This window comes from Hypanus sabinus, chromosome 6 (genome assembly GCF_030144855.1).
Source record: "Hypanus sabinus isolate sHypSab1 chromosome 6, sHypSab1.hap1, whole genome shotgun sequence".
In the NCBI taxonomy this organism is placed as follows: Eukaryota; Metazoa; Chordata; class Chondrichthyes; order Myliobatiformes; family Dasyatidae; genus Hypanus; species Hypanus sabinus.
The window spans coordinates 61798009-61817402 of NC_082711.1; the positions used below are offsets into that span (position 1 = coordinate 61798009).

The following is a 19394-nucleotide window of genomic DNA, read 5'->3' on the forward strand; positions in this document are numbered from 1 at the left end:
CCTCTCCAGCCTTCCCTCATAGGACAAACCTTCTCTAACTTGCTCATGAGCTGGCAAGTTGCTCGTGCTTGGCGTAGTCCTGCATTAGAAGGGTTCTTACTCCATTTCTATAGCCAGGAACCAGGCATTTTCTTGGATTCTAGCAGGGAATTAATTGGGCCTCTTATTACTTATCCATATCCATCCTTTTCCAAAATATTTGGCAATTAAGCACCATTTATCATTAACTCTATCTAGAAACTCACTTTGACATCCAGTTTCAGTACCATTCTTCCCATAAACTGTATGCCTAATAACTTAAACAGGAAACTATTCATATTACCCCAACAACAGCTGTCTGGCCTTTCGGAGATGTTGAAAAGTGGCTCATTAATGAATTTTCCTGTTGTTCCTCCTTCTTGAATGATGCACTTCATCCCCTACAACCACATGAGAAGATTTAAGAACCCACATGGAGACACATATGAGCTTAAAAACCGAGTACAATTTTTAAGATATACAGTGTAAGAGCAGGCATAATTAACAGCAGGATAATATGGAATGCAAATAGTCCCCAGTGATACTATATTTTGGGTGGGGAATAAATGCAAGCAAAGCCATAGAACATAATGGAGTTAGTCATATTATTGAAATGTCAAGGTTAAATGAGCCATTCCAAATATAGCAACCGATGTCTGAAATGGGCAATAGGGAGTCTGATTTTAAATACTGATTAAGATTTATTTTTTTCTGCCACCCATTTAAAAATTCTCAGATAAAAATAAATGATGTGTAGCAATTTGGTCAATGGATTCTCCTTTGTTTGTTGACAAAGGACTCATTTTAACTCTAATAATCCCTTTTGTACTATATAGCCACTCAAGGGGTTTCATAATGATTTACCCCGTGCATGCTGTTAAGTACAAATTATGATAATGGTTTTCTCTATGCATACTGCTAAATATAAATTACAATCATGATTTTTCTTCTTGACATTCAATTAAAAAATGCTGAAAATTTGATATGCTTTTATTATTCCGTAAACTATAAGGGGGTATAATTGTTAGTTCTGCTTCTGTTTTACTGTACCTTTAATTAAAAGCTGTTGTATTATTTAAAGTGTTGCATTTGGTCTTCCCCTCTGCAATGTACTTCTGCTTGAGTTCCTCATCACAGACTTGTTCTCCTTTCCAGGGGTGTGGGTTGCATTTTTGTCGAAATGATTCAAGGAGTTGCTGCCTTTCCTGGAATGAAGGATATTCACGATCAGTTGGAGCGTATATTTTTGGTCAGTATTTATAATCTTAAGACTTTATACATCATTGGGATGTTAAGTAAAGGAACTGTATAACACAAATGCAAAGATGGTTTTAACGTGGTGAAAATCGTGCCCTCAATTTTTGTGAGTGGGTCCAATTATTTGTTTTCCCCTGAAATCCAACATTGCTGGAAAAGAGATCTGATGGTGAGGCCCTGAGCTACAAAAGCTGGCATGAGTGGGCCAAAACAAAACCCATCCATGAAATACATCTAGATGCCTGTAATCATTCCGCCCCATGGGCCATCCAGCAGATAAATATTAGTGTTTCTTAATGCTCGAAATGAAATATACTAAATAAACTACTGGGGCACAGCTGGAAAATCACAGGCAGACTTTGGTCAGTAAATTCAGTGCTCTTCTGTTCACACAGGTTTCCACAAAAGATGCTAGTGTGTGGCTAGCAATGTAGAAACCAAACAAAATCCAGGATATTATTTTCGCTTTTGAGTATTATTAACTTCGCTGTTGCAATTTGGTCATTAATTACAGGTTATGGCATTAAAATATTCAGCACAAGATCAAAACTAACCAGTAACAAGGGTAATCTTTTTTATGTTCAGAAATAGTGACTTTTGTAGTCTTTCTAAATTGATCCCAGTTTCAAATCACACTTGTACAACAAAGAAGCTTAACTGTGATGCAAGCTTTAACTCAGAAATAGCATTCTTAAGACTTCTGCTTTTGATCATTTGCACTCTCTGTATAAGCATGCATATAAACATATTTCTAAATAATTGAAAATATTATAGAAATGAGGATCTTCATCCCTATTATAGAAATAAATTGTTTCAAATAAAATAAGGGAGGCATACATTCTTCGCTTTGATCCTACAATCCATAACGAAGTCAGTGGGCTTTCAGCCCTTGCACTGGGTTTAACCCTAGAGCAGATTCCCCAGCATGCATGCTCCTGCTCCACCATTGGACTCTGTGAGGTGGAAGGTGGATTGGTCAGCATGCAGTGCATCTACCAAATTGCCAGCTTATTTGTCAGTTATGTTAAGAGAGCCAAATTAATGCAGAAGTACCAAAATGTGTGATCCCATATTGAGGTATGGCAGAATTGCTGGTATCTCCTGGCATGTTGTGGGAGATTAAGAAGTGGGATCATGATTGGTCCAATTATAGAAAATAATTTTTTTTTCTTCAGTTTTAAAAAACTTATTAAATGGAAGAACTTGGAATTGAAGTCATTTTTTTCTGTGAAGTATTATGAATGACTTGTCAGTTATTTGACATAATATATAGATTTTGATACTGAGATGTTTAATGCAGTTTGATGTTGTAATTTGTGATTACGGTTCCTAGAACTCACTTGTATAGATGAAAATGTCAAAGAATGACAAAAATGGTGTGATTTCCAAAAATATGATACATAAGTGTTTTTGGATAGTCCTATGAAATAGCATGTCAAGCTTCATTTGATGGGAAGTGCATTGAACAAGAGTAAACAGTTTGTATGTGAGTGTAATGATGTGAAATACCTGTTACCATTGTGAAATTTTAACTTAAGATTCTCAGGCTGTTACTGATGATAGAGGCTATTTTGCATATTCTTCCAGAGCCGCTATCAACTCCCTAATAAAACACTGCTGTTATAAGTCATTGCTCAGGTTGGTAATTCACTACGAAAACAATATATTACTTTCAAGACCTGTATACAGATGCAAAAAATTTCTTGTTGGAGAAACTCAACAGGTCAGGCAGAATCTGGGGGGGGTGGGGGAATGGATAGAGGCAGAAGTCTTTCAGTAATTGTTCTTTTAAATTAGACTGGTGTGCTTTTGATGCCCTCTACAATATTTGTGAAGGGATAGTTATAGTGAGTAATTTTTGTGTATGGACAGAATCAACTGACAGCTGTAAAAATGGAAATTATTTGTAACCTGGGGACAACCTGTTCATTCTTGTTCTCTCTTTTGGAGTTGGAAGTAAAGGAGTGTTTAGCCATCAGATGTTATTTATTTATTTAGAGATATGGTGCGGAATAGGCCCTTTGAGCCAATTTTTAACCCTAGCCTAATTGCGGGACAACTTACAAAGACCAGTTAACCTATCAATTGGAATGTGGGAGGAAGGTGAAGCACCTGGAGGAAACCAATGAATTCCATGCAGTTTGATCTGCAAACTCCCTACAGAGGATGCCATGTTACAAGGACCTAGTCTTTAGTAATAATGAACCTGTAATTACTGAAAAGGACCTTTATTGTCACAATGGAAGAACATGCGAACTTACACAACCCAATACCTGTGTGCAGACCTACTAAGTTTCCCTGAACCATGAACAATCAAAGAATAGAAAATGTAATACTAATAAAAGGAGTCTATGCTGGACATGTGTTGCTCGTGGTCCTGCCATGATTTCCATGTGGCCATGGGATTCTCCACATTCATGATGATGGGTCTCTGGAGAGGGCAGTTGCTATTTTGCAGTCAACGCATCTGCGTTTGTATCCATTCCATACCAGTTCAAATGTTGCATTTCAGTGTTATTGGCTATGAGTCATCTGACTGACCAACAACACCTTATTTGCTCTGGTCCAAGCCGCAAGCCAGCATCCATTTATTGCCCTTCTCCCACAAGCGACAACTTGTAATTTATGGCTCTTTGTTCTAAATCAGTTACCAAATCAGTAATGAGCTCAAATCACTCAGGGCACCACAGACCCCCCCCCCCCCCCCCCCATTCACAAACCTACATGTTGTATCTAAACAAAGATCACCTCACAAATAACTTATAATTTGGGAATGATCTCTAGTCCAGATTACCTGGAGCATTATTGTGTCTACTTTAAAACACCGACTCAGTCACAGAACTCCAGAACACAAAATGTCAGCCTCCATTTCTTCAACCTCACAGCAAGAACAAAGACAATTGGTCTGTCTGCTTCCACTGTCCCTGATTCATTTGAGTTCACTGTAGACTGTAATTCTTTCTGGCCAGCCGCTGGGATTGAGCTCCAATGACCTGTCTCCATGGCACCCCTACAAGGCAGACTGTGTTACAGCAGACTAAATGTACGGTTCCTGGACCAATGTGATAGCAAATACAAGTAACCAATGTAACACTCAAAGTTGTCAAAATTTAAAAGTGCAATAGAACTCCATTACTTTGTCATTCCTTTCCATTATGCTTTAATTCAACAGACCATTTGATTTTAATTTTGATTGTCTCTATTGAACGTTAATGCATGTTGACCTGCCTAGAAGTAGTCCTCGTGCAGGATTCGGTTAACTTTCAGGTTGAGTCTGTGGTGAGGAAGGCAAATGCCATGTTGGCATTCATTTCGAGAGGACTAGAATATAAAAGCACGGATGTAACACTGAGGCTTTATAAGACATTGGTGAGGCCTCACTTGGAGTATTGTGAGCCATTTTGGGTCCTTTATCTAAGAAAGGATGTGCTGACATTGGAGAGGGTTCAGAGGAGATTCATGAGAATGATTCTGGGAATGAAAGGGTTATCACATCAGGAGTGTTCAATAGCTCTGAACCTGTACTTGCTGGAATTTAGAAGAATGAAGGGGGATCTCATTGAAACCTATCGAATGTTAAACATCCTAGATAGAGTGGATGTGCGGAGGATGTTTCCTATAGTGAGGGAATCTAGGACCAGAAGGCACAACCGCAGAATAATGGGATGTTCATTTAGAATGGAGATGAGGAGGAATTTCTTTAGCCAGATGGTGGTGAATGTGTGGAATTAGTTGTCGCAGGTGGCCGCGGAGGCCGGGTCATTGAATGTGTTTAAGTCAGGGGCTGGTGAGTTCTTGGTTAGTCAGGGTGTGAAAGGTTTCAGGGAGAATGGGGTTGAGAGCCAAATCAATTAGCCATGATGATGAAATGGTGGAGCAGAATTGATGGGCTGAATGGCCTTATTCTGCTCCTCTGTCTTTTGCTCTTACAGTCTTATCAAGACACAGTTTAAAAATCTGTCTGCAGTATAACAAGGGGTCTAATGTACGGACATTGTTATAGGATGGCACATGAAACAATGTTTGATCTAAGGGTGTGTTGTTAATGCACGACTGAGTAATGCTGTGTTCAGTTTTTCACTATTTCCGCTGGTGGCATATTGCTACGTCAGAAAGAATGAGGGAGAGCAAAGTGAGAGTAGCTTACAGAAAGAAAAAACGAGGAAGCTAAGGAAAATACAACTTGTTTCTTTTTGCAAGCTTGAGGCAATTAATTTTACGATGATAGATTAGGTAGTATGTTATAAAAACTGATGTAAGGTTTCAATCAAATGTGTGTGCTTGAAAATATATACCTTCTGGGTGTACATTTTTTAAAGTATTAAACTGCCTCTGGTTTCATTCTTCCCTGTGACAACAAAGGTATTTTGTCATTTGAACGTAGAGACTGATTTCAGAAATGATGGCCATAGTGTATTGTAAACTGAATGCAACTTGATTTCCAAAACAATTTTAAAGAACTTCTTTCCTTCATACAGCCAAGGTCTGTTAATGGCTCAGGTACAAAAGTCATCACATTCAAATTTCTTATAGCATGCACCTCACTCACCATTTGAAAAATTACAGGATGTGGCATTATGGGGAAAGCTGCTAAAATGATTCAGGAGGCTGGAAACAACACCATATCACAAAAAGCTGAACACGCTATGGATATCTTGGAAAGAGGAGACTGACAGATGACCAATTTATTTCTTCAAGACTTATAAAAGTGTTTATTGGGAAGAAGGTGGTGTTCTCATTTGTGATGGAAACCAAAACAACAGGCCACACAGAAAAGATGGCACCAACACCAGGAATGGGAAATCTCGAAGAAATTTCATACCGGTGGCAAAAATGTGGAATTCATTAAACTAGGTGAGGGATGAGGCAAGCAACAACACTCCATCTAAGGAAAAACTTGATCAACATGAAGAAAATAGGAATAGATGGTTGTGTTAAATAGAGCTGGATGGAAACATGTATTGGAGGCTGGTTTATTACATTTATACTGTACCAGGCTAGATACTGTCCATGACATATACATGCAGTACATTTCTTGTAATTTAAAATATCTGAAGTTTAGCACATTTGAAAAATATACTTCATTTGTATCTGCTATCTGTTGGTCTGATTATTGTACTGTTTCTATGCATTGTGCGTCATCTTTTTCAGATTTGGAGGTATACTCATGTCTTTGTGTTTGGGTGATTTAAAGTGGCAATATTCAGTGTGCTTGCAGTGGCAAACAGTGACATTTTAAATGTAATTATTGTCAATATAAAAGTCATTCAAACATTGAACTAAGCTCAAATACTACAATGAGTTAATAAAGAAGGGTGAATTACCCTTTAATATTGTCCTAGGTTGAATGAAGACATATGCTTCGTAAGACATGTAGAATACTGCAGAGATCACATTATTAGGAAAAGTCATTTTGATCTGAAGGTTGTTTGGTGATTTATAAATCTACGTCATGTTGTGCATGTGCATCAACACACATTTGATATTCTGGTTTAGTCCCTTTGACTTGGTTAATGGGATATGCATTGTAGAGAGAAGTTTCGCTAATAAACTGTCTGTCTCAGTTAAGTCACATAGGTATTAACTGATTGAGTCTAGCTAATTGCAGCTGCTAGAAAACATGCAGATTTCATGTTCAAAACTGGATGATCTAAAGATGTTTTTAAATGAAAGTTTTGTTACTCAACTGGAGTAAAATGTGATCCTTCGCTATCCTCTGATCTGCTTTGAACCACATTAGTGTCTGCACCGCCAAGTGAAGTCTCTCTTAAGGCTGATCTGTCAAATGTCCAAATCAATCTCCTCAGGACTTGTCATACCTATAGCACTTTTTTTCCAATTCATTGCAAAAATCCTTGCCCTTTTCCAACCAAAGCTCTCTTGACTATAGCCACAAATGCACCTGCATTCATGGCTACTACTACCACTACTGCTACATCAACTCAGGCCTAGGGGGCTGGCGTTGGGCACAATGGCAGACTCTCCACTCCTCCCTCTCCCTCATCAGTGTGTTCAGTTCATCTACATTAGCTGTGCCGCTATCTTCTAGGAACGTGTTGACCATAGTCTTGGGAGGGTGCCCAGGGTTCATCCTCCCATGCTTGGTCTCCCATATGATGACTAGGCTGGCAGGTAGCTCAGGATGGCGTAGACAGTGCCCTGCTAGTTGCAGTCTTCTCACCTCAGTTTTAGTAGTGAGCATTGGTAGGTCCTCATAGAGCTCGCGTTCGTCATGCGCTGTTGCCAACTCACGTCAAGAGCCATCCGGAGCATTCCTGTATAGCAACCATCTAGTGACTTCCGCATGGTCTTGGTGAGTGTCTGCTCGTGGCTGCTGATTATTATCTGGGATCAACCATGTTGTTCATTATTTTCACTCCCAACAGCCAGCTCTTGAACTCTCTTAATTACCTCTGCATTCTGAACATCAAGAGACAAATGAAAAACTGGCCTTAATGTGGCTGTTATCAGGATTACAGTTACCTTTCAGAAGTGAAATTTTGAGCGTACAAAGCGTACCTGTCAGAATAAAAGCTACAGGTAACAGGTTTAGGGAACCTTAGTTTTGAGGCCCTGGTTAAGAATTAAAAATGGAGGTACATAGCAGGTATCAGCAGCTAGGAAAAACAAGGTACTTGAGTATAAAAAATGCAAGAGAACACTTAAAAAAGAAATTGGGGGTGGGGGGGGGGGAGCTTAAAAGAAGCATGAGATTGCCCTGGCAGACAAAGTGAAGGAGAATCGTAAGGGATTCTACAGATACGCTAAGAGCAAAAGGATTACAAGGGACAAAACTGGTCCCATGGAAGATCAGAATGGGAATCTATGTGTTGAGTCAAAAGAGATGGGGAAGGTCTTAAATGGATTTTTTGCATCGTGTTTACTGAGGAGATGGATACAGAGACTTTAGAAGTGAGGCAAAGCAGCAGTGAGGTCAAGGACCCTATACAGATAACAGAGGAGGAGGTGTTTGCTGTCTTGAGGCATATTAGGGTGGATAAATCCCCAGGGGCTGGCAGAGTGTTCCCTCGGACTCTGTGTTAGGCAGGCGAAGAAATTGTAGGGGCTCTAGCAGAGATACTTAAATCATCCTTAGCCACTGGTGAGGTCCCAAAGGATTGGAGGATAATTAATTATGTTCCACTGTTTAAGAAAGGCTCTAAAAATAAACCAGGAAATTATAGGCTGGTGAGCCCGACACCGGTAGTGGAAAAGTTGTTGAAAGGTATCCTAAGGGACTGGATATATGAGTATTTTGATAGACATGGAGTGATTAGAGATAGTAAGCATGTCTTTGCAAGGTAAGTGACATCTAACTAATCTAAGAGTTTTTGGAGGAAGTTGGGAGCAGCAGGTTAGCTGCCGTGAGTTGTGTGTCCAGAGATCTGTGCCTTTCTGGAGCTGTCTCTCCGGGCGCAGAGCCCGGAAAATGTGATGCAACAGACTTTTAACGTCATAAATCAGTGAGTTGTTTGTTATGTCTCCCCTCTTGCTGTGAAATGGGACACCTCTTTCTACCTTGTTAGGGGAAGAGAGAGAGAGCATGTGGTGTGTTAAAACACCTGGTGAACGAATAGTCCTTGGGGTCCTGCAAGTCTGTGTCTTTATTGATGCTTGCTGCTGCTTGTGCGTGGCCGGGGGGGGGGGGGGAGCAGGGAGGGGGTCTTTGCGGTTCTAATGTTTAGCTGTCATTCTTTGGGGAGCTCCTGTTTTTGTGGATGTTTGTGAAGAAAAAGGATTTCAGGATGTATATTGTATACATATAGGCACCAAGAATGGGGGTGTAGTGGACAGTGAGGAAGACAGAGCAGGATCTGGACCAGCTTGAAGAATGGCATATAGAACATATTGAAGACAGGTGTCAGGTGTTGAACATCAGTCCGACCAACCAGGGTAGGTCTCACACAGTGAACGGTAGGGCACTGAAGAGTGTAGTAGCAAAAAAGGATCTGGAAATACAGGTCCATAATTCACTGAAAGTGGCAGAATGGGCAGATATGGTCATAAAGAAAGCTTTTGGCACATTGGAATTCATAAATTAAAGTATTGCAAAAGTACAGAGAAAATTTACTAGGATGTTGCCGGGTCTGGAGGACCTGAGTTATAAGGGAAGATTGAATAGGATAGGACCTTGTTCCTTAGAACATATAAGATTGAGGGGAGATTTGATAGAGGTATACAAAATTATGAGGAGTAAACATAGGGTAAATGCAAGCAGGCTTTTTCGACTGACATTGGGTGGGTCAAGGGTTAAGGGTGAAAAGTTTAAGGGGACCATGAGGGGGAGCTTCACTCAGAGGGTCGTGAGAGTGTGGAATGAGCTGTCAATTAAGTGGTACATGTCAGCTCGATTTCAACATTTAAAGAGCAGTTTGGAGAGGCACGTGGATTGCAGGAGCATGAATGGCTAAGGTCAGGATCAGGAAATTTAAATGATATGGCATGTACTAGATGAGCTGAAGGGCCTGTTTCTGTGCTGTACTTTTCTGTGACTCTATGACTATAAAAAGCTTTTCCAGCTGCTGGTCCATCATCTTACTTTGAAAATCTCTCTAACCTCATGTTGTTTGACAACATTCTCCTGTTGCTTTAATTTCAGCTTCTTTTCATAGCCACGTGTCAGCTGATAACAAAAGTGGTTTAATCTCCTTAGATACTGTCCAATTTTTTCAAAATCCAGATTATTTCCCTTTCATTAAAGACGTCAGCTGTCTGGCCTTGCAAATGCAAGATGACATTGTAGCACAGCAGCTACCACAAGTGCCTCGGCATTCCAGGAACTGCTTTTGATCCTGAGCTTAGCTGCTGTCTCTGTGGAATTTAGATATTCTCCCTGTGACTCCCTGAATCTATTTGGGTGCTCCACTTTCCTCTCTCATGGCAAAGACAAACCGAGATCAATTGGCAGTTATAAATTACTCCTTGCCAAAGAGGGATGGAAAAACAATCAAAGGGGAGTTAATGGCATGTAAGAGAGAATATGTTCCAATAGAAATGGGAATACCAGGATTGTTTTTCCGAGAGTCAACATGGATTTGACAGGTTGAATGGTCTTCTTCTGTGTTGGGATAAGTAAGTAAACAATCTGCTACTTCTTCTAGCCTCCCTGCTCAAGCCCTCAAATTCAGGTTCAAGTTCATTGTCATTCAATAAATACCATTTACAATTTACCACTGTTGGCAGTATAGACTGTATACTACCAAATGAAACAACATTCCTTTGGACCAGTACATATCACTCACACACAACACATAAAGTAACATTACCACATTTAACTTGCAGGTTGAGTCAGTGGTGAGGAAGGCAATTGCCATGTTAGCATTCATTTCAAGGGGTCTAGATTACAAGAGCAAGGATGTGATGCTGAGGCTTTATAAGGCACTGGTGAGGCCTCACCTTGAGTACTGTGAACAGTTTTGGGCCCATCATCTTAGAAAAGATGTGCTGGCACTGGAGAGGGTCCAAAGGAGGTTCACAAGAATGATTCCAGGAATGAAAGGGTTATCATACAAGGAACATTTGATGGCTCTGAGTCTATACTTGCTAGAATCCAGAAGGATGAGGAGGATCACATTGAAACCTTTCGAATGTTGAAAGGCCTAGGCAGAGTAGATGTGGAAAGCATATTTCCCATGGTGGGAGAGTCTAGGAAAAGAGGGCACAGCCTCAGGATAGAGGGGCACCCTTTTAAAACAGATGCAGAGAAATTTCTTTAGACAAAAGGTGGTGAATGTGTGGAATTTGTTGCTGTGGAGGCCAGGTCATTGGGTGTACTTAAGGCAGAGATCGATAGGTTCTTGGTTGGACACAGCATCAAAGGTTACAGGGAAAAGGCCGGGAACTGGGGTTGAGGAGGAGAAGAAAAAAGGATCAGTCATGATTGAATGGCAGAGCAGACTCGATGGGCCAGATGGCCTAATTCTGCTTCTATGTCTTATGGTCTTGTGGTCTTATTTAGCATAAGGTGCATTTATGACACAAGTTAAGAAGTAAATAGTATAATGTTACTGGTGCTTCACGCGTGGTGAGACCACGGTGTCAGGGAGTTTGGATGTCTCATGGCCTGGGGAAAGAAGCAGTTTCCATCCGAATAGCCTCGTCCTAATTCTGTGGCATCTCCTGCCTGATGATAGGGTGCCGAAGAGATTGTTGGATGAAAGTCAGGGATCCTTGACAATGCTGAGGCCCCTGCACATGCAACACAGCTGACAAGCATCTCAGATGGGTGGAAGAAAAGCCGCAGTGAACCTCTGAGCAGTCCTTACAACCCTTTGCAGGGTCTTGCAGTCAGTTGCATTGCAATTCCCCTATCAGATGATGCGCCCAATGGTGCTCCTGTAACAATTGGGGGTGTAGGGTGAAGCCTCACTCATTTCAAACTCCTCAGGATGTGAAGACACTGCTGTGCTTTCTTGACCAAAGAGGTGGTGTTTGATCCTACATTGATCAATCATTCATTGACTGGCCTAATCTCAAACAATAACGAGGTGGCCTACAGGGAAGAAGTCATCTCTCTGTCAAGTCGTGTCAAGAAAACAACCTCTCACTCAATGTCACAAAATCAATGGAGCTGGTTGTGGATTACAGGAGGAATGGAGATGGGCTAACACCTATTGACATCAATGGATCTGGGGTTGATAGGGTGAACAGCTTTAAGTTCCTTGGCATAGATATCACTGAGGATTTCATGTGGTTTGTGCATAACAGCTATGTAGTGAAAATGGCACAACAGCACCTCTTTCATCTCAGATGGTTGAAGAAGATTGGTATGGACCCTCAAATCCTAAGAACTTTCTACAGGGGCACAACTGAGAGCATCCTGACTGGCTGCATCACTGCCTTGTATGGGAACTGTACCTCCCCTAATCACAGGATTCTGCAGAGAGTGGTGCAGACAGTCCAGCGTGACTGTAGTTGTGAACTTTCCATGATTTAGGACATTTACAAAGATAGGTGTGTAAAAAGGGCCTGAAAGATCATTGGGGACCCAAGTTACCTTAGTCTCAATCTATTCCAACTGCTACCATCCAGGAAATGGTATCGCATCATAAAAACCGGGACCAGCAGGCTCCAGGACAGCTTCTTCCACCAGGCCATCAGACTGATTATCTCCCGCTGATATGAGTGTATTTCTATGATACATTGATTGTTGTATTTATTATAAATTACTATGATTGCACATTTAAATGGAGATGTAATGTAAAGATTTTTACTCCTTATGTATGTGAAGGATGTAAGAATAAAGTCAAGTCATTCATTGAGGGTCCAGGTGAGATCGTCCATATGCTCCTCACTTTCTCCACAGAGAAGCCATTTATGTGCAGTCAGGAGTGGTCAGCCTGTATCCACAATCAGACCTTTAGTCTTGCCCGCATTGAGACTCAAGTTTTTGTACTCGCACCATTCTACCAGTTGCTCTGCGTCCTCTCTGCATGCCATCTTTTCGTCTTTGTTGATGAGGCCAGCCACTGTTGATTCGGTTTGAACTGGATCGAGCAGTATCATCTTGCATTAGCAGTATGAACAGCAGTGAGCTCAGCGCACAACCCTGGGGGGTGGGAGTAGGGGGGGTAGGGTGAATCAGCATGACGGAGCTAGAGACGTTACTGCCAGCACAGAATGACTGTGGTCTTTCGATCACGAAGGCCAAACTCCAGTTAAAGAGAGAGGTGTTGAGAGCCAATGAGGAGATCCAACATTTATAATATGCCAGAAATTCTGTGATTTTGTTGTTGTTATTGAGAGTCTAACCCTGCCATTGCACTGTAGCACCCCAAATTAAATCCCAAATTTATGACTGATCCTCTACACCTTCATTTTTGTGCAGTCTTTGTTAAAAGTGGTTTAACTAAAATGGTTGGATTTTTGAAAATTGATGGATGCCTGAGATAAGGTTTTCTTTCTAAAAACTGAATGTTTCAGATAAATAAGAGATTCAATCCAATTGTCACAGTGCAAGCTTTTTATTACTCCTGCAAGGTTAGTTTTGATTTGAATTAATAAGCAAACTAAAGAAAAACATTGAAATAATGATAGAGGTTCCTATTTGCAGAATTATCTTTTAATGAGCAATTTCTTTTAAAATTACCTAAAATTCCATTGCTCCTTTTTACAATGTAGTCCTATGAATAGAAATCCTATATTGTATTAACTCTAATTTAAAAAATATTAGTAGATTTTTTTAAACTGTGCAGTTCTGAAAGAAGTTGAATACTTTCCAAGCAGAATAAAATGTATATCCAATGTTTCTCCCGCATATGGACAGCTATAGGCATTGCCTAGAGAATTCTCTATTAGGAAAACAGCTGCTAGCAAACATTTCTTAGTTAAACTGGTAACATTACTGATTAGGATGCCTTTCATTTGAGCAAACCATTGCCTGGCACGTCCTGAAGTAATCAATCCATAATTGCCTTGTTACTAAGGTAAAATAACCCAAAATGCAGAGGGAAACACACTGGTATTATGGGTGACGTAAAAGAGTTTCCAATTCAATTAAGTTTCCTTGTGGAGTGGACCAGATTGTGTCATTTGTTTCCTCCCTAACAATAAGGTTCACATTCAAATCTTCCATGAATGGGTCAGCTGTGAGAGGCCAGTAAATGGGTGTTATCAATGCTGTAGTTTTTTGAATGAAAATGGATGTTTCCATATTTCAGCAACTTTGATAATCATGAAGGAATGTAAAGTTAGAGGTCTCAAAGGGAAAAGATGTCCAGACATTGATGAAAGCTTAAAAATTAGATCAAAACTTTCACTGCAGGTGTTTCATTATCCCTGTAGAACTGACAGGAAGAGGTAATGGGCAGATTTAAGTCCTACTTTGGGGACCTGAGCTCATAATTCCAGTTGAGTTTCGTGCAATACCAAGGGGTGCAATACCAGTTCTTTAGAAGGGAAGCCCCACCTGCTCTCTGTGACCTGGGCAATATTTATTCCTCAATCAAGATAACAAAGACAGGTTATGTGATCTTTGCTGCTTATGGGAGCTTGGTTTTACTTTTTATACATCACAGTGGTGTCCAGACTTTTAAAGATGTGGCTGTCGAGTACTTTGTGAACCTGGGTCTGTGAATTTAAACACTCTTAAAATTAACAGTTCAATGGTTAAAAAGAACAAGTTCCCTTTCACTCAATATACAAGGTTTGTTTCATTTCAGAACGCCTACAATTTCTTGAGATGGTCTAACCTGTCTTAAATTTTCCTATAAAAAAAACTTTTATTACTGACATGATCTCTTTTTAACTGGGAAGAAAGAGTAAACTGACTACTGTATTTGGAGTGAGGCAGAAATTAAGATCTTGCTCTCTGATTTAAGGTGACAAGGATGCGTCTACTCTTCCTGTACTGGGGATTTATCGATATTATTTAATTATGACTATCTGCATCTTGACTGTGTGAGATCAGTGATCTAATTAGCATTGCCTTCTGTGTGTATTTAATGTCAATGCAGTGCTCCATCTGCTGACCTGAACAAGAACAACCATCCTCAAATAAATGAAATGTTGATTCATATGGCGGTTACAGTAAAGCTAGTTCCCTGTGTGGAGCAGTACACTAACTTAAGATTACTTTACCCCTCAAAGAGTATACAGTATTTAGTTTTAGAATTCAGGTTTTTTAAAATAAAGTTAATAGAAATGTATCTTTCTCAAAATATTTATGACATGTTGAATGAAATGAGTAATTCATCCATTCAGGGTCTGGGCATACCGTATATAGTACTTGTATGCTTCAGAAGGTAGCAGTTCAACCACTGGGGTTTATGCCAATTCTGGGAAAGAAATCCTATTAGTCTTATTGCTCTTTCTTTAGTCAAATCAAGTTACTTTTATTGTCATTTCGACCATAACTGCTGGCACAGTGCATAGTAAAAATGAGACAACATTTTTCAGGACCATGGTGTTACATGACACAGTACAAAAAAACTGTATTGCACTGTATCTCTGTAACTTTCGTTTTGATAAACTTCACGTTTGTCATCTTCCCTTTGATAACTTTGCCCATTAATTACACTAATATAATACAACACGATGCAGGTGTAGGTTAACCGATTAGCATATCTTTGGGATGTGCGAGGAAACCAGAGCATCTAAGGGAAAGCCACAAGGTTATGGAGGGAAACTCCCTGGATATGTGAGGCAACAGCAAGTAGCTGCTATTTGTTAGCAGAAAGATAACAATGGGAATATAGAACATTGAACAGCACGGTAAAGTCCCTTTAGCCCATGAAGTTGTGCTGATCTTCTGACCTACTCCAAGGTCAATCTAACCTTTCCCTCCCACAGAGTTCTCTATTTTTCTTTCATCTACATGCCTATTCAAGAGTATCTTAAATGTAACTAATGTACCTCCTACTACCATCATCCCTGGCAGTGCAAAGAATTACATTTATTTGGAAGATTGGGGATGGATGTAGTGGTTATGGGCATGGTGGGGACACCAAGAATGAAGAATATGTTAACAAAAATATTGGGTAATAACCTGAATGATTGTGAAACAAGAGAATAAATGATGGAAAATATTTCATTGCTAAATACACATTTTTACCTCATCTGCATGTGAGATAAAACAATTTGCATTATTGAAATATTCATCTTAATTATTAATATTTGTAATCTTTGTCAATATAATGTTCCATTTGTGCTTTAGAAATTATGCAAAATTCATCTGTTATTTTGGATCTTTCTTTGAAAAATAAACAAGAATTTTGAAAGGAGAGCATTTATGGAAATAAATATTAAGAAATTTAAATACGTATGTGGGTTAGGTGCAGTCAGGGAAACTCTACACTGAAATCTAAATGAGTGAGGAAGATTAGCAGCTCATATATGTAAAAACACAATAGCTATACAAAAATTCTTCATATAAATGTACAATATGGATTAATAAAACTGAGGGACTTCATAGCCAGAATTCCAGGAGACTTGGATACAGTTTAGGAATATGAGGGAGCTAACTACTAGAAGCCAGAAGATCATAACAAAGAATACGGAGATTGAGGAAGGAAGGGAAAGTGGCAATAAAGATGAGAGAAGGATCTCTGTACAGTAAAAGACTTTTAGTATTTACTCCATTCTAGTGGTGTTGCACAGGGGTCTGTGTTGGGACTGCTTCTTTTTACATTACCTGTCAGTGATTTGGATAATGGAATTGAAGGCTTTGTGGTCAAGTTTGCTAACGATTCAAAGCTAAGTGAAGGAGCAGGTAGTACTGACGAAGTAGGGAGGCTGCTGAAGGGCTTATATATTAGGAGAATGGGCAAAGAAGTCGCAGATGGAATATAGTGTCGGGAAGTATGAAGATATGCACTTTGGTATAAGAAGTAAAAGCATAGACTATTTTCAAAATTGAGAGAAAATTGAAATATCCAATGTGCAAAGGGACTTGGGAGTTATCATACAGGATTCCCTAAAGGTTAATTTGTAGGTTAGTGGCGAGGAAGGCTAATGCATTTTCAGCATCATTTCGAGAGAACTAGAATATAAGGGCAAGGAGTAATGATGAGGCTCTTTAAGGCACTGTTTTAAGGCCTTACTTGGAGCAGTTTGGGGTCCCTTATCTAAGAAACGATGTACTGACATTGGAGGGGGTTCAGAGGAGATTCACGACAATGATATAGGGAATGAAAGGGTTTCTGTTTGAGGAGCAATTGATGGCTCTGGGCCTGTACTCACTGAAATTCAGAAGAATGGGGGGTGGGGGCAGGGGCTCACTGAAACCCATGAATGTTGAAAGGTCTGGATAGAATGGATGTGGAAAGGACGTTTCCTATGGTGAGAGAGTCGAAGACCAAAGGGCACAGCCCCAGAATAGACGGGCATCCATTTAGAATGGAGATGAGGAGGAACTTCTTTAGCCAGAGAGTGGTGAATCTGTGGAATTCGTTGCCACAGGTGGCTGTGGAGGCCAAGTCACTAAGGCTGTGGTTGATAGATTCTTGATTATTCAGCGCATGGAAGGTTACCAGGAGAAAGCAGGAGATTGGGACTGAGTGGGATCAGCCATGATGAAATGGCAGAGCAGACTCAATGAACCAAAAGTCCTAATTCTACTCTTGTATCTTATGGTCACTTAAAAGCAAATAATTGAAGATCCTGAAGGTTGTCTGCAAAGTTCCTAAGAACAGTATTCACACAGAAATCAGAAAGGCCTAAAACAAAGCAACTGTTGCACAGATTTGGTGAGTCAGAAGAGCCCTAGCAGTAAAGTCAATGATTTACTAGAATGTGGTTCATGGGGAAGGCTATATCTGCTCAACACTAGAATGGGAAGCCATAAAAAGCAATCATGGAGAAGATAGAAATACGTGGTGCAAAAATCAAAATGGAAAAATCAACTTCCATAGTAAACGAGGCCGGCAATAGGTGCTTTTGAAAATACGAAAGACAATAACTGTGGAATGGTAGATCTAGTCCCATTACAGATGGAGGCAAGCAAGATCATAATGAACAAAAAGGAGATGACAAACTTTGAGAATAACTAATGCAAGAGATTCTGCAGATGCTGGAAATCCAGAGCAACACACCCACACAATGCTGGAGGAACTCAGCAGGTCAGGCAGCATCTACAGAGAGGAATAAAGAATCAACATTTCAGGCCAAGACCCTTCTATCCTGAGGAACTCTATCGCTGGAGGTATTCCCTGTCAGAGAGAATTCCTCCACCACTAATGCTCACCTCACCTGCATCTTCTCCATTTCCTGGACATCAGCGCTCACCCCATTTTCCCACCGCAGTAACAAGGATTGAGTTCCTCTTGTCCTCACCTACCACCCCGTGAGCCACTGCATCCAATACAATATTCTCTGCAACTTTCACCATCTTCTATGGGATCCTACTACAAAACACATCTCTACCTCCCCCCCCCTCCATCTCAATCTCTGCTTTCCCCAGGAATTGCTCCCTCTGTGGCTCCCTTGTCCATTCATCCCTCCCCCCTAATCTCCCTCCTGGTACTTATCCCTGCAACCAGAAAAAGTGCTACACTTGCCCATCTTTCTCCTCCCTCAACTCCATCTCAGGCCCGAAACAACCCTTCCAGGTGAGGCAACACTTCACTGCTAATCTGTTGGAGTCGTCTACGATATCCAGTGCTCCCAATGCATCCTCCTGTACGTCAGTGAGTCCTGAAATAGATTGGGAATTGCTTTCTCGAGCACATTTGCTTCATCTGCCAAAAGCAGGATTTCCTGATGAAAAACCAATTTCCAATCCTAATTCCCATTCCCACACGTTGTTCCATGGCCTGCTGTGCCATGATGAGGCCACTTTCAGGTTAGAGGAACAACATCTCATATTCCATCCAGGTTGCCACCAGCCTGAAGGCCTGAGCATCACTTTCTCCAACACCCTCCCTCTTCTGCAATTCCCCACTCTGATCCCCTCTTTCTACTTCTCAGTTGCCTCTCACCTTACTCTGGTGCTCCTCCCCTTCCACAATCCACTCTCCTATCAGATTCCTTCTTTGCCAGCCCCTTACCTTTACCTCCTATCAGCTCCCATTTCTTACTTCATCCCTCTACCCCCATTCAACTGGCTTTACTTATCACCTTGTAGCTTCCCCTCCCCCGACCTTCTTATTCTGTCATCCTCCCCCTTCTTTTCCAGTCTCGATGAAGGGTCTCGGTCTGAAACATTGACTGTTTATTCCTCCCCATAGATGCCACCTGATCTGCATTTTGTTCCTCCAGCATTTTGTTCATGAATAACTACTTTGCCTTTGTTTATGCAGTTGTGGGAAAGTTGTTAAGGATGCTTTGTAAACTAAGTGTTAAGAAGCTGTGGATATGATGTAAGTGGCATGGAATATGACAGATTCAATGATTACAAGTGTTTTAGATGGTAATGAAATATTACTAGTTAAGGCAAGAAAACCTTCAGGATCTTAAATTGCAAATTGTCAGATATCTTTAAGATGAAAAATATTTGTATTATTGACTGGAAAGTTGTAAGTGTTATTCTATTGTTTAAAGTAACAGAAGTCACATAATACAGATTTGCCAGATTAATATTAAATGTGGAGAAAGTTCTAAAGTCAGCCAATCAAAGAGGTTTATCAAAGATTTAGGAAGCATGCATTATATCTGACTAAAAGGAAAGTGTTTATTGGTATAGG

The 19394-nt window shown here is 40.4% G+C and overlaps 1 protein-coding gene across 4 annotated transcripts in view; it reads left to right on the forward strand.

Annotated features, from left to right (window-relative positions):
* The window catches only part of cdk14 (cyclin dependent kinase 14), a 599160-nt gene that overhangs the window by 331045 nt on the left and 248721 nt on the right, over positions 1 to 19394 (forward strand). For all 4 annotated transcript variants that reach the window (XM_059972264.1, XM_059972266.1, XM_059972267.1 and 1 more), the window contains one exon: positions 1174 to 1267. In XM_059972264.1, the coding sequence (XP_059828247.1) occupies positions 1174 to 1267 (94 nt within the window). The remainder of the gene's footprint in view (positions 1 to 1173; positions 1268 to 19394) is intronic.